At 33.7% G+C, this 15,409-nt stretch overlaps 4 protein-coding genes across 4 annotated transcripts; 2 read left to right on the top strand and 2 right to left on the bottom strand.

Moving 5' to 3' along the window:
• The first annotated feature begins 931 nt into the window (after nt 1-931).
• Nucleotides 932-3,526, top strand: LOC17876354 (probable cysteine protease RD21B). Its single transcript, XM_006280260.2, has 5 exons — nt 932-1,528; nt 2,139-2,374; nt 2,473-2,613; nt 2,700-3,149; nt 3,243-3,526. Exons 1-5 carry the CDS (start codon nt 1,015-1,017, stop codon nt 3,327-3,329), a joined length of 1,428 nt encoding a protein of 475 aa, XP_006280322.2. The 5' UTR covers nt 932-1,014; the 3' UTR covers nt 3,330-3,526.
• A 19-nt stretch (nt 3,527-3,545) lies between these two features.
• On the bottom strand, nt 3,546-4,756 carry LOC17876946 (ycf20-like protein). The gene is made up of 2 exons (XM_006282118.2): nt 4,645-4,756; nt 3,546-4,282 (listed from the first exon to the last, which is right to left on the bottom strand). The coding sequence occupies exon 2, from the start codon at nt 4,279-4,281 to the stop codon at nt 3,808-3,810; it is 474 nt and encodes a 157-aa protein (XP_006282180.1). The 5' UTR covers nt 4,282; nt 4,645-4,756; the 3' UTR covers nt 3,546-3,807.
• Nucleotides 4,757-7,439: 2,683 nt separating this feature from the next.
• LOC17876061 (probable inactive receptor kinase At5g67200) lies at nt 7,440-10,597 on the top strand. Its single transcript, XM_006280073.2, has 2 exons — nt 7,440-9,129; nt 9,850-10,597. Exons 1-2 carry the CDS (start codon nt 7,740-7,742, stop codon nt 10,467-10,469), a joined length of 2,010 nt encoding a protein of 669 aa, XP_006280135.1. The 5' UTR covers nt 7,440-7,739; the 3' UTR covers nt 10,470-10,597.
• A 1,997-nt stretch (nt 10,598-12,594) lies between these two features.
• Nucleotides 12,595-13,965, bottom strand: LOC17875277 (60S ribosomal protein L14-2). Its single transcript, XM_006281241.2, has 5 exons — nt 13,891-13,965; nt 13,686-13,787; nt 13,110-13,239; nt 12,919-13,031; nt 12,595-12,819 (listed from the first exon to the last, which is right to left on the bottom strand). The coding sequence occupies exons 1-5, from the start codon at nt 13,891-13,893 to the stop codon at nt 12,763-12,765; spliced, it is 405 nt and encodes a 134-aa protein (XP_006281303.1). The 5' UTR covers nt 13,894-13,965; the 3' UTR covers nt 12,595-12,762.
• Nucleotides 13,966-15,409: the final 1,444 nt, after the last annotated feature.

Raw genomic sequence — 15,409 nt, forward strand, 5'->3', positions numbered from 1 at the left:
TCTTAACCAATAATAGTGGAACTCTTCACAAAGTTTTACATTTTTTATTTTTACCCCACTACTTCTCATTTATTTCTTTTACCCTCTTATTTCTTCTAATAGTTCCACTAACCCCATTTAAAATCATTACTTTTGAAAAAGGGAAAATTCCTATAAAATAAACAAAACGTGAGTTATTTAATATTTTCTTTTGTAAAATTTGACAAATGTAATAAAATAATAACTTATGAGTTAAGTCTTCAAAAATTTACAATTCTGTTTTCATCCTACGATTTTTTTTTATTGACCAATAAATAGTAGACTCTTCGCAAATCTATAAATTTTTGTTTTTTCACCTTTCATTTCTTCTAATTAGCTACACTAACCCCTCTTAAACCCAGAAATCATTACTTTGAAAATGGATTAATGTAATCAAATAATTACTTATAAATCAACTCTTCACAAATTTACATTTTCATTTTAACCCCACAAATGATCACTTATTTCTTTAACGGCATAATATCTTCTAATATGCTCCGATCCATCACCCCCGTTAGAAACCAAAATATCATCACTTTCTTCAACTTTTTGGAAAATTACACTAATTATTAACTATTTCACAATCTTATATTTTCATTTTCACCCCACAACTTCTTCTTTTATTTGTTTAACCGCCTAATTTCTTCAAAGTGGCTCCATCAACCTCATTAAAAACATAAATCACCACTTAGAAAAGAACACCAAAGTTATAAATAATTACTAATGAATTGACTCTTCACAAATTTACATTTTTATTTTGACCCTACAAGTTCTATTTTATTTGTTTAACCGCCGAATATCTTACAAATGGCTCCACTAGCCCCACACAAAAAACAAATACTTTTCTTAAAATTACAAAAAAGTAGACGAAAAAGTAATTAATAATTAATTAAGACACTAATTGAGTTTTTCTCCTTTATATACACCACCATCAAATCTCTCTTATCTCAAATCAAACAAAACAAATTCATCTTCTTCTTCTTCCTTCTCCACAAAATGGGATTCATAAAGCTATTATCTCCGATGATGATGATGATCCTTCTCATAGCCATGATCAGCGTTTCATACGCCATGGACATGTCAATCATCTCATACGACAAGAACCACCACATCACCACCACAACAACCACCGTGACAAGCCGTAGCGACGCGGAGGTTGAGAGAATCTACGACTCGTGGTTGGTGGAACACGGGAAGAAGAAGGAGAAGATGAACGGTCTTCTTGGTTCAGACAAAGATCAAGAACGGTTCGAGATCTTTAAAGACAATCTTCGTTTCATCGATGAACACAACAACAAGAAAAACCTCAGTTATAAACTCGGTTTAAACCGGTTTGCTGATTTGACCAATGAAGAGTACCGATCTATGTACCTTGGTGCTAAACCGAACAAGAGGGTTTTGAAAAAAACCAGTGATCGGTATGAAGCGCGTGTTGGTGACGCTCTTCCTGATTCCGTTGACTGGAGAAAAGAAGGTGCCGTCTCCGATGTTAAAGATCAAGGAAGCTGCGGTAAGATCTTTGTTTTATTTTAAATTAATTTTTGAAATCTGGAAAAATCCCACAAATTCCTCAACTTTATAACGGATGAATCAGTTTTTTCACTTTTTTTTTTTGAGAATTGAAATGGGTTTATGTGAAAAGTATCGAGAAATCTTGGATTGTTTCGTAAATCATTTTTTTGTTGTTTTGATAAATATTTCAGACAGAACTTGAAACTTGTTGTCTGGGGAATGATGAGTTCGGTCTGAAAGTGTTGACTTTATTTTTTGTTTTTACTTTTTGAGGTGTACGTTTCGAAAAACCAATACTTTTGGATTTGTGGAGATGAATAATTATGGTTAAAGGTTGAATTTTTAGGTTCACGATTTACACAAAACAGAGATTTTGAATCAATGGAGATGAATAATTCTGGTCAAATCTGATGATATTTTTGTGTGTTTAATGTTTGGTATGGTCTTTAAACTTTAAAGTGTGGTAGTGGGACTATTATTATGGACCCATACTGAGATTTTTGCTTTTTTCAAGAATTTATAGGACAGTGATGGGGACTTTGATTTGGTATATGATTGTGACGATTTGAATTTATTGTTGTAACAAATCTTCTTTGTTTCTTCTATAGGGAGTTGTTGGGCGTTTTCAACTATTGGAGCAGTGGAAGGAATAAACAAGATTGTGACAGGAGATTTGATTTCTTTGTCTGAACAAGAATTGGTTGATTGTGACACATCTTATAACCAAGGTTGTAATGGAGGTTTGATGGACTATGCGTTTGAGTTTATTATCAAAAATGGTGGTATTGATACTGAACAAGATTATCCTTACAAGGCTTCTGATGGTCGTTGTGATCAGAACAGGGTTAGTTTTGTTTTGGTTTTGTGCATTTGGTGAAACCTCAAAACATTAGGCTTTGAAATTGAATGTTTTCTCTGTTTTTTGTTTTTGTGTGTTTGCAGAAAAATGCTAAGGTTGTCACAATTGATTCTTACGAAGATGTGCCTGAGAACAGTGAGGCTTCTTTAAAGAAAGCATTGGCTCACCAGCCTATTAGTATCGCCATTGAAGCTGGAGGTCGCGCTTTCCAGCTCTATTCTTCGGTATGTAATATCTCAATAGTGAGACAACGATTTGAGCTATCTTGATTTGAAGATGTTAAAATGTTGGTTGGATATTTTGTCTTTAGGGTGTATTTGATGGAATCTGTGGGACTGAGCTAGACCATGGAGTTGTGGCTGTTGGTTATGGAACTGAGAATGGAAAGGACTATTGGATTGTGAGGAACTCATGGGGAAACAGATGGGGAGAGAGCGGATACATAAAGATGGCACGAAACATCGCAGAGCCAACAGGAAAGTGTGGAATCGCGATGGAAGCTTCGTATCCAATCAAGAAAGGTCAGAACCCGCCAAACCCTGGACCGTCACCACCATCTCCCATTAAGCCACCAACTCAGTGTGACAAATATTTCTCTTGCCCTGAGAGCAACACTTGTTGTTGTCTCTTCCAGTACGGTAAGTACTGCTTCGGTTGGGGATGTTGCCCCGAAGAAGCTGCTACTTGCTGCGATGATCGCTCTAGTTGCTGTCCTCATGACTACCCAGTTTGTGACACTAACCGCGGAGCCTGTTTGAAGGTTAGTTTCTTTACATCACTAGTGGTATCAAGAAGCATTGAGACTTTTGATGAAAATGCTTACTGATTTTTTGAAATGTCTTTGGTTTGGCAGAGCAAGAACAGTTCGTTGAGCGTCAAGGCACTCAAGCGTACACCCGCAATACCGTTCTGGGCGAAGAGCAGAAAGCACATTGCTTAAGAGAAAGAGACAAACATTGAGAAACTTCATCAAAAGCATTTTATGTTGTTGTTCAGATTTAAAAATTGCTGATTCTGCTGCTGAGGTTTTCTGTACATATAAAACCTCTCCCTAAGTTTCATTCAGTTTCATCATTGTTAAAGTAACAAACTCGAAAAACAAATGGGTTTGGTTATTAATCTCTTTCAACTTTGCTATTTCTCTATATATTATGGATACAATTTCACTTTCCATTCTCACTTTGGCATATATTTCACATTGTAAGATACAAACAAGAGAAGGCAAAGTATTTCACACTGCAAACCAGAAAGAAGACGGCCAAGACCCTTTGACATACTACAGAGCCTCTCTAACTTTGAAGTGTTTGGTTGATTGAATACAAAATTATGATAATGGAATTCTCAAACCACTCCAAAAGCTTGAATTTAATCTTTACATCTACGCTTTGGGATCTCTCATACTTCTGCCTTGCAAACAGTTAGCTAGCTAGCTTGAACGCGTCAATGAAGAGACCATAAGTGAAACCCATCTTAAAATTATTAAGCAGAGCAATAGGAAATGTAACCGTGGTGCGGCTATAGTAGAATCTCGTCACATACTCTGTCAAAAGAACGCATAAAACCGCAGCAATAACATCGTTCACTCCCAAAGCTCCAAACGACAGAGAGATAGTCTGTGCGACGTAAAACCCACCTAACAACGAGATACCTCCGAAAAGCGTTCTTCTTGATGGCTTCTTGAAGTAATTCCTCGAGATTTCAGGAACCGATCTTATAATATCGATCAATCTTCTCGGAGTTGGACCTTCAGCTTCTTGCAAAGCTCTAACCCTTCTTGCAAATCTCCTCTTACATTTAGATGGTGACAACACAAACGTTCCTAAACTCTTCCACTGATGATTAAGGACTAAACTGTTCAAGTTGGTGGAGATGGAACTTAAAGAATGTGCCATCCTGAAAACAATATCAAAGAAATGCAACAATTTTTAACTCTTTTTCATTGCCATTATAACAAGTCAAGAAACAATTGTAACTCAAATCTGAAACTACTAACAAAATTGAACAATGCAAAGCAATTTCTTGAAAATCTATTTATGCTTCTTCAAGAAACAAGATCTTGCCCAGTTTCAGACAGAACAATGTCAAATAAACAGAGAAATTGGCTTAGAAATCATAATTACAATGAAAAGAATTGGGCAAAACAGTGCGATTGCAACGAAATTAGAAGTCACATTTCCAAAAACATAAGTCTCTAAAATCTAGGGGAAGTGTGTATACTATGAAATTAACAAAGGACTTGGGGAAAATGAAAGTACCAAGGAGCAGAAGATCGAAGAAGCTTGCTTGAGAGGAGTCAATGGAGGGAGGGAGAAGACGGACCAACAAGGGCTTGAAGCATTAGAGTTTTTTTTTGTTTTCAAAGTCTGGATTTTTATTTTTTAATAAGGGGAAGAAGATGAGAAGAATCGGAGAGGAGGAAGAAGACAATTGATTTGGGCCTTTAAATATGAATTCTCTTATTCAACTTTTAGGCCCAGCCCGTTACTCATCGTGAATTTGATTGGATATATTTTGGAAGAATCAATTTTGTTATTTTTGCCTCTAGAAGAACTCTATAGTAGAGGGGACTATTACCCCTAATGTATTCCTTTATTTTTTTTCTCTATAATAGAATATTTCAAATAGATTCATTTTAAATTTTAATATTTACACATCTATTTATAAAAATTGCAAATTAATCCATTTACTTTAACTTTTATTAAATTTTAATAAAATAATTACTTTTATTTAAATTAAACATTTATAATAAAAAAACATCATAACATATAGAATGTTTTATTAAAAAAATACATCACATTATATAAAAAACAATAAGTATTAGATTCTTGACCATCAACAATAAGAAAATTGGTGATCAAACAACATCGGTTATCAACACTTAAAAAAAAAGAAATAAGCAATTTTTGGAGCAACTGAATATGGCAAGTGAACAAAGACAACAAAGAAAAGATCATGCTTTGAAAGAGCAAAAGGAAGAAAAAAGAATTATTTTGTGACTTGAATACCCTACATCCAAATGTTTGTGGATATTTTTGAGGCGAAACAAAACACGAATCATACAAAAGTAGAATGATCAGCAACAAAACCAACAAACTCCTCCTGCATCTATTTCATTTGGCTCATTTGGACACTATTTTAACGACATTGGTGGATCCGGAAATAATTTACGAGAGTATTAAATAATTATTTTTGTATTAAAATAATTACTATGGAATAAATAAAAAATAAAATCTTTTTTCAATAAAAAAATAAAATATATTATTAAATATATTAATAATATAATTTATCTTTTGCAACTGGTAGTCTCAGATTTTAGAATATATTAATATTAAAACTTCTAAAATATTAGATATTATTAGTTATTAAATATATTTATTTTGTTCATGAATAAAATAAGTTTAAGATTAAAAAGACTTGCAAATAAAATATTTTAACTCTAGTTATAGAGGAAAAAATAGAGTTCCTCTATATATAGAGATAAAAATAGCAATCTATATAATAGAGGTGGATATAGAGGTGGGTTGGAGCAAAATTTGCTATAAAATAAAGTTTAGAGGCAAAAATAAGGGTAAGTTGGAGATGCTCATAAGCAAAATTGTAACGAAAAATACATATGATCTGATATTAACGGATTTGAGGATATGATGTTCATTTCGTCTTAGTTAACGAAAAATTTTGTTTTAAAAACTAAGTCAATCAAAAGTTCATGTTTTGAATGCGCACATAGAAAGTTCGTGATTTAAATGACCGAAATTTGAAAGTTCATGACTTAAACGACATTTTCCCAAAACACAATCTAAACTTTTCTTCAAACCATATCCTATATAAGAAGAATTTTTTTACAAAACTTTAAAAAAAAAAATTCTTAAAACTAAAACTTTAATTTTCTTATTTCATTTTATCGTTTTTCATTCTATTGGTTTTATATAACTATAACATTTCCAAGTTCCATAATCACATTTTTGTATTGTATTATTATAGTTTATTTACCTATTTTGGAACCACCATAACAATATGGTCCACTATAATATATTGAAGTATGTTGTTATATTGTACGTTCCTTGCCTGATTGATTAATTTTACTCTCACTTCACCAGTTCACCGAGAAAGACGAAAGTGGTTTGATGAATTACATGCTGTCAAGAGATGAATGGAATTAACTGAGAGTACAAAATCTTAAAACAAAAATTAAGAAACTCACATCTACAAAATTCCATAGACCAGAGGTTCTCATCTGAGATAGATATTGATGCAATGATTTGCCGTGATGCTATCTTGTTTAGAAATAATGTTTTCGAACTTTGTTCTCTGTGACTTAGGTAACCTCCATACATTATTACATTCTAGCTAGTCTAGATCCTATATCTATCTAACTTACTCCAAACCATTAACAAAACTCTGACATGTGTTAATTATAAACGATAGGATAATAACACATGCCGACTCTGATTTTATTAATGTTTAGATAAAAACATATAAAAATATTCTTAATCATATTAGAAATGGAAATTTATAAAATAAATATTATACATAGTTATATATTAAAATCTTTAAAAAAATAAACAAATAACCTAATTAAAGTTATGTAAATTTGATTTATTAATAATTATAATCTGTCCATTTGACGGGTACTAAACTAGTCGAATATATTTAGTAATCCTAATTTGGGTTTAGTCCAAACCATGTGTGTTTTTGTTTTTGCCGACGTCCAAATCATGTTTTATAATAGTCAAACAAACTTGATGGTTTGAATCTTCACTTAAGAAATAATAAAACTTAATAAAAACAAAAGAAAAACAAAAAAATGCCTTAACAATAGAAAAAAATTAAACAGTTGGCATATTCTTGTTGTCACTTTAACTAGCTAGCTTCAAGTTCTATAACAACTTGTACTACTTATTCATAATTAGAGACTAAAAAATCAACCTGAAAACACATAACAATACTACTATTGTCTCTTCTTCCTTCACAGTATACTTTTAGATCCGGTTTCGAAAGAAAACACCAAAAAGAGTTCAGATCTCTTCCTACAAAATCGGCATTAATATATTTCATCTTCTATCCTTTTTTTAATAACTTTGCTTCACTTCAACAGTATCTATCTACATACACAAGTAACATTAATATCATATAATAATTACACACAACTTCTCTACTTTATCAGTATTTCACGTGACTCACTGAAACTTTCCAGTCTCCGACAGCTACTCTCTTGTGTCTTACATCCTTTTGTCACGTACCTCCTGCTCCCTTCACCTCTCTCCTCCTCTCTTACATTCTAAAGCTTTTCTCATATGTAATAATAATAATCAAGAACATTAACATGCTTCTTCTTTAACACATTCTTACAATGATTCTTCGTTGTTACTTACCCTTCTTCTTCTTCTTCTTCTTCACCATTGTTGCTTCTTCTTCTTCTTTAAACAGTACCAAAGAGTTGTTTCATCATCTTCATCATCAACACCGTGACGTTTCTGCTTTGGTACGTTTCAAATCTAAAGCTGATTTGTGGAACAAGATAAACACGAGTTCTCATTTCTGTCAATGGTGGGGTGTTACGTGTTATGGAAACAGAGTGGTTCGTTTGGTTATCGAAGATCTTTATCTTGGTGGTCAACTCGTTCCTGACTCAGTCAATAGACTTGACCAGCTTCGTGTTCTTAGTCTCAAGAACACTTCTTTAACCGGACCTATACCGGATCTCTCCGGTTTAGTTAATCTCAAATCGTTGTTTCTTGATCACAACTCTTTCTCCGGTTCGTTTCCTCTCTCTGTTCTCGCTCTTCACCGGTTAAGAACTCTTGATTTCTCATTCAACAATCTCATCGGTCCAATCCCACCCGGTTTAGCTCTTTTAGCTCGGTTAATCTACCTCCGTCTCGATTCAAACCGGTTTAACGGCGCCGTCCCTGCTCTAAACCAATCCTCGCTTCATACATTCAATGTTTCGGTTAACAACTTAACCGGTGCTATACCGGTAACCGCCGTGTTATTACGGTTTGGTATATCGTCATTTCTCAAAAACCCTAATCTCTGCGGCGAGATTGTTCACAAAGAATGCAATCCAAGACCCAAGTTCTTCACTCCGGCGACGACGACGACGAAGACGGCGCCACCACCGGCTAAATCCCTCAGTCAAATCGCGCAAATCGGACTCCCCCGGCCAAACCACGGCAAACATTCACGATTCGTGATCATCTTAACGTTTATCTCCGGCGCTTTTATCCTCTTCATCTCAATCGCGTGCCTAATCGGCGCCGTGAAGAGACGAAACCACACAAAAAATCACTCAAAAGAGAAACAATCAACGGCGGTTGTAACATTCGACGCGGCGGAGACAGCGGAAGTAGCGGCGGCGATAGAACAAGAAAGCGAGATCGAAGAAAAAGTTAAAAAGCTACAAGCGACAAAAAGCGGGAGTTTAGTATTCTGTGCGGGTGAGGCAAACGTGTATACGATGGACCAGCTAATGACAGCATCAGCTGAGTTATTGGGTAGAGGAACAGTAGGGACAACTTATAAAGCATTGCTTGACAGCCGTTTGATCGTGACGGTTAAGAGATTAGATGCCATTAGATTAGCTGGTGTAGGGAGAGATAAATTTGAGCGTCACATGGAATCAGTTGGTGCTTTGGGTCATCCGAATTTGGTTCCACTCAGAGCTTATTTTCAAGCTAAGGAAGAAAGGCTTTTGATTTATGATTATTTGCCAAATGGCAGTCTCTCGTCTCTTGTCCACGGTAAGCTTTCGTAAACCTTATCACATGTGATTATAGCATTAGAATTGAAGACATCCAGCATTTTGTTTGGTTTGCGTGATTAATGCTTGTAATAAATTTACCACTTACGAGGTTTTTCACTTTCGTCAGTCAATTATTTTTTAATTTTACTGCACAGTTTAGTTTCAGTGGCCACGTGGAATTACTGATTTTACAGTTAAATTTATTTTTTGTCAAAACCATTAATTTACTGTATAATTAACTAAAAGTACAAAATTTTATTTAAAATTCAAAGTTTGGTACTCTTAAAACTAGAAAGAATTAAAAATGATTTATTTTAATTAATATTTAGAATTTCAATGCAACATATCTGTATTTTTTTTTAATAATTATTACTTGGTTGTTTTTAAGGTTAAAAGTACAAAATAGTTATTTGAATTTCGAATTTTGGTACTCTTTGTCTCAGATAAATTAGAAAATAATAGAATTGATTTATTTAAATTATTTTATTAAAATGTCAATTCAAAATAGCTCTATTTTTTATATGATTAATAATTAATTACTTGGTTGTTCTTTATGGTATAGCAACAAGTAATAACAGATTAATTATAGATATATTTTGATTTAGTTTTGGTTTATATGTAAATGTCACTTAAAATGATGTTATGAAACGTTTTGTTTGGGTTTTCGTATATTCAAAGCTTAATTATGTTAAAAGTTGATTATATGATTATTGTGCAGGTACCAAATCGTCTAGAGCAACACCATTGCATTGGACATCATGTTTGAAGATAGCAGAAGACGTGGCTCAGGGTCTATCATACATCCACCAAGCATGGCAGCTTGTTCATGGCAATCTCAAATCCTCTAATGTCCTTCTTGGACCAGACTTCGAAGCTTGTATCGCCGATTACTGTCTCGTCGCGCTTGCGACAAACCCTCCTTTAACATCAGGTGATGGTCAAGAAGACGCGGATGCAGCAGCTTATAAAGCTCCTGAAGCTAGACACAAGAGTTTGAATTACCAATCTGTTAAAGCTGATGTTTACGCGTTTGGGATCCTTCTCTTGGAGCTTTTGACAGGGAAGCAACCTTCGAAAATCCCGGTTTTGACTTTAGATGGGATGATGGAATGGGTTAGGAAAGTGAGAGAGGAAGGTGAGAAGAAGAATGGGAATTGGAGAGAGGATAGAGATAAATTCGGAATGCTTACCGAAGTCGCGGTGGCTTGTAGCTTAGCATCGCCGGAGCAGAGGCCTACGATGTGGCAAGTGTTGAAAATGTTGCAAGAGATTAAAGAAGCTGCTGTAATGGAAGAGTGTGAACTTGTTATGGACTCTACTAATTCTGGAAGCTCCTAATTAAGGAGAGTAGTTTAGTTTTCTAAACTTAATCTCAATCTCTTTATGTCTTTCACTAATCTTAAAAACTATATGTAACAGTGGCGGTTTTAGATTAATGCCATGGATCCTCACCTCAAGTTTTACTACTAGGTCTTCATATTTCTTCAAATTAAACATTCGTATACTATATGGCTAGAGAGTTTGGTAGATGCATGTTCCATATGAGAATTTGAAGGATTTAAGGTATTTGTGTAGTAGTGACTTCAATTTTCACAAGATGTGTGAGGTGGCTACTTGGACTAAAGTGAAGATATATGTACATATGTGTGCTATATCTTTAGATTTGTATGGTTCGTGAGTGTAAGGAAAAGGTATGTGTATGAAATAAATGAGACTCAGAGATTTGATAACAGGTTTTGGCTAACAACCTACATCCCCGAGACGAAATCTAAAAACCATTGACTAGAAAATGCTGCAACCTATATACTATATGGTAGTAACAAAGTTTATATAGCGTTTTTGAACAAAATATGTTTAGAATTGTTGATGAGGAAGATAATCCTGATGATCGAGATTAAGAGATATATACTTGGATTAGCTGGGATTGTGATGAGAAGAAAAGTGTCAGACTTTTATGTACAAACATGTGTGCATTCACAATTGGAAAAACCACTCAAAAACATTTGTCTCATAAGTAAAGAAAAACAAGAAACTAGGATGTTAAAATATCTTTCAACATCTCATCTGAATTCCATAAGTGAAAAAATTTCAGCTTTCATAAATTTTTATTGGTATTTTTAATTAATACACCTATTTAAAATATTATATAAATCTCATAATATTTTTTTTTTCATTTTTGGTTAAACCGTTTTTAGGTATGAAAATGTATATGTGTGTGCACTCACAATTTGAAAAAACAATGATTTCATTAGATGAAATAAAGAAAAGGGAGAAAACATTATATAAAGATCTCGACAATCCGGCAATGAAAGGAAAAAAGCACTCTAGGGCTCTCAAACATCGTCCTCCTAAATAAAAATTATATAAAGGTAATCCCATCGAATAATTTCATCTTGTTAAAAGTAAACTTTTTCCTAGTGATTTATCGGCCGACAAAAATAAAAATAAAAAAGATCTTTCAATTTGATAAAAAAAAAAAACAAAATTTTCCCTCAAATTAAAATATCTCATCTAAATTTGATAACTAAGATGAGCAATAATTGGTCATATGTTTAATTTAAGTAATTCATTGAAAAATTGATATGAGATGTATTGGTTCACAATTTCGATGAATACTCTTTTAAAAATGTTACTATAGTTTAGATAACATTCAGAAAATGTTTGATTACTTGCACTCAAGTTCTATCTTCTCGAGGTTACCTCAATTCATTGTAACTCATGTTTTTAAAAAATATATATATAACAATTGTTTAAAAAACATAAGTTATAAGTCTTAATTGGATAAAATAGTATTTCTCGTTTTATTTATAAGTAAAAACATACAACTTAAAAAGAACTTATAAAACTAATTTTTTGATCTTTTTTTGTTAATTTTAAACTGTGTGTCCTCCATTAAATTTTTAAAAATATAATAAATTTCTTTTATAATCAACATGAGTTATTTAACATAAGTATAATTGGGAAAATAGTATTTATTGTTGTAATATAGTAATTTTTATTTATAAATATATTTTTTTCGATCCGTAATTTAGAATATATATTAATATAGTTTTACATGTTTTTTAATTCTAAGATTTGAATGCATGTATTTTATGTAAAACACACAAAAAATGGTAAACAAAAATTAGCATATATGAATAGATTATTGATTACGTGATGAAAATGTTAGTATTTTAATTATTATTTTTGATTACGTGATTAAAATGAAATGTTAGTTATGTTATGAATGGTAAATAAATAAATTTGTCCACCTCAACCATCACAACCATTCAAACCCAAATGCTTCCATTTATTTTACGGGTAGAAAGCTAATATGCATTAATCTAACCAACCATATAAACTCGACGAACAACATCAAAGGCCATATTTTCTAATATCGATATCTCTCAAGTCTTCAGTATGTTTTAAACCTGTGTGATTAGCTTCTTGAGTATTGCAAAGCTCTGGCATTACACAAATTGAAAGGCGTAATAAGAAAAACTGGTCATCTTAAAGATAAAATAACAAGAACTAAATATTTCAAACAAGGTTCTAAAACATGGGATAATAAAGCACATAATGATGTCGAGACTTTCAAAAGAACACTCAAATCCAAAATCGGACAAAACAGATTTGCAGATAATATATTGAATCAAGCAGTGATCTCCTTCTTGAGTTTAGCAAGCTCTTGCCTGACAACGCCAGCTTTCTGCAAACAACCAAACAACAAACACAATAACATTTCAGTTTAAACATAAACACACAGAATCATAGAATCTTCGAAGTCTGATAATTTTAACACACTGACCTTGATTTTGGCCAACATGATCTTGAACCTATCAAAATCGTTGAGGTTAGCCCTACGCTTCTGAACGATAAGCTTTCTACCCCATGAGCTCTTCTCCCACTTGTTCATCACATCTGCAAACCAATTCAAAGTTTAACAACACTAAAACAATCAAGAACACTTAATCCAACATTATAATGCACAGCACTCACCAGCTTTCTCCATAGCCTCAATTAAAGCCTTCTTCTTTGGCACTCGGTTGATCTCAATCACAATATCTGTAAGAGACAACCTCTTGAAATTCATCTGGATCCTCTCCATATCAGGGGCGTCCACCAAAGCCTAAACAACAACAAACAAGATGATAATCACGACTCCATAAGAACCAAAATAAACACCTATATGTATCAAGATTTCACATTTCACACACTTTGTATCACACTAGATCAATCCTGCATTCACTAAATCACATTTGAAACAAATTCATAGCAAACTAGTTCAATCCTGAACTCACTAATCACATTCCAAAGACATTCATATCACCTTAGTTCAATCATCATTCACTAATCACATTACAAACACACTTATATCACAGTAGTTCAATACTACATACATCACATTTCAAACACATTCACAGCACTTTAATTCAATTTTGTTACAAACACAACTATACCAAATGAAACTGTAAACCAAGTTCTGAAGCCAAATCCAATTTTTAAACCTAATCTAACAAAAGAGAAACTACAGAATCTGAGATTAACATATGAACAAAATCATCAAGAACATACTCTGTTCTGGTCAACGACGTCGACGATAACAACGAGCTTCCCATGATCTGGACCGTAGTTCACAAGTGCGACACGCCCGATCTCAACGTACCTCTTGAACACCTGAAACAAATCACACCATCAAACATTACATCCTCACAACTTTTTTCGGTGGTTCAAATACACAAACGTCGCTCTGATTCGTCCAGAGATAGCGGAAGCTCACCATTTTCGCCGCCGGGAGTTAAGAAGGTCGAAGCTCCGATTGAAATTTTTTGACGAGCGACAGCTGAGGGAGGAAGCGTCTAGGGTTTTGGTCTATATATACCATCTCGTTTTAGCGCTTGAGCCCTAGATTGATAAAACAATTAAAAGGCCTAATATTATAAGAATGAGACCCATAAAGGCCCAATATTATAAGAACGATACGGAGAAGGGCCAACATTGCATCAGAGGCCCAAATATGAAATCTCATTTTCAATAAACATTTTCAATAAACTACGGAGTCGTTTGTTGGGTGTTCGACGACAGTGATGATGAAACGGAAAATTGTGTTCCTTTTTGCAATATATTTTCCAATAATATCAGTATATATTTTGACCAACACAAAATTTTAGGGAGTGTTTTGAAGGTAGAATTTCAAAATGATTTGTGAAAAGTTTAGTGTAATTCAATCATGAATGTAAATTTTTTAATGAAATTATGTGTTATTGAACTAGTGATTTGAAAACCTATTTTCAAATATACAATTACTGAAAACAGTTTGTGGATTTGATTTTAAATAATTTGAGAGAATTTTAGAGAACTTCCTTAGTTAAAAATACAAGTATTCAAATCTCATACCGTAAAACATCTATAAATTAATAAACACTATTTTTTAGTAAAAATAATGATTCTCTCTCGAGAGAAGGGTGATTTTTTAGGCGATTTTTTTCTTCTTCCGATTTGGTCTTCTCCTTCTCCGCTTAGGAGTGTTTTTCCGACAGAATTCAGTAGTTTTGTTAGTTTCTGGTCTGACGGTTTCTCTCTGAATCAGTTTTCTGATTTCAGTTTCTTTTCTCTTTCTTTTTCGAAGAGTAACCGTCTGAAACCGCTATGGAAAAACTTATATATACCTGTCGGATTTTCTTCATCCTTCTTCACTTTCTTCCTACCATTCTGTCTCTGCTACTGTAACATAATGAGTGATTACGTTCGTAAGTCGTTACAAAATCTGGATTTGGGAATCAATGACGAACCGGTGCCTCTACCATCGGTTCTGTGTGGAAACGCTGCAAACGCGAATCGATTCTCTTTGATCGTTTCGGTGGTTAACCCAAAGAAGCAAAACCTGCGTGCTATTGTGAATCAAATGCCGAAGATTTGGGGTTTCATGAATGAGTGTAGAGGTCGGATTCTGGGAAATGGCAAGGTTCTGTTCATCTTCAAAACAGAGGAATCAATGAACCTGGTGCTTCGCCGTGGGCCTTGGGCATTCAATGAATGGATGTTATCTGTTCATCGCTGGTACTCGAACATTGGTGAGGAGGAGATGAAGATTATTCCTTTTTGGATCCAAATCAAGGGTATTCCAATCGTGTATCTCACTACTGCGATGGTTAAGTACATTGGAGACAATTTGGGTCCTGTAGTTAGTGTTGATTTTGACGAGAATGTCAATTGGGTGGAGTTTGTTCGGGTTTGTGTCAATTGGAGTATCGACACGCCCCTTCGTTTCCAAAGGAACTTTCAATTTACTGCTGATG

This window comes from Capsella rubella, unplaced genomic scaffold (genome assembly GCF_000375325.1).
Source record: "Capsella rubella cultivar Monte Gargano unplaced genomic scaffold, Caprub1_0 scaffold_8, whole genome shotgun sequence".
Taxonomy (NCBI): Eukaryota; Viridiplantae; Streptophyta; class Magnoliopsida; order Brassicales; family Brassicaceae; genus Capsella; species Capsella rubella.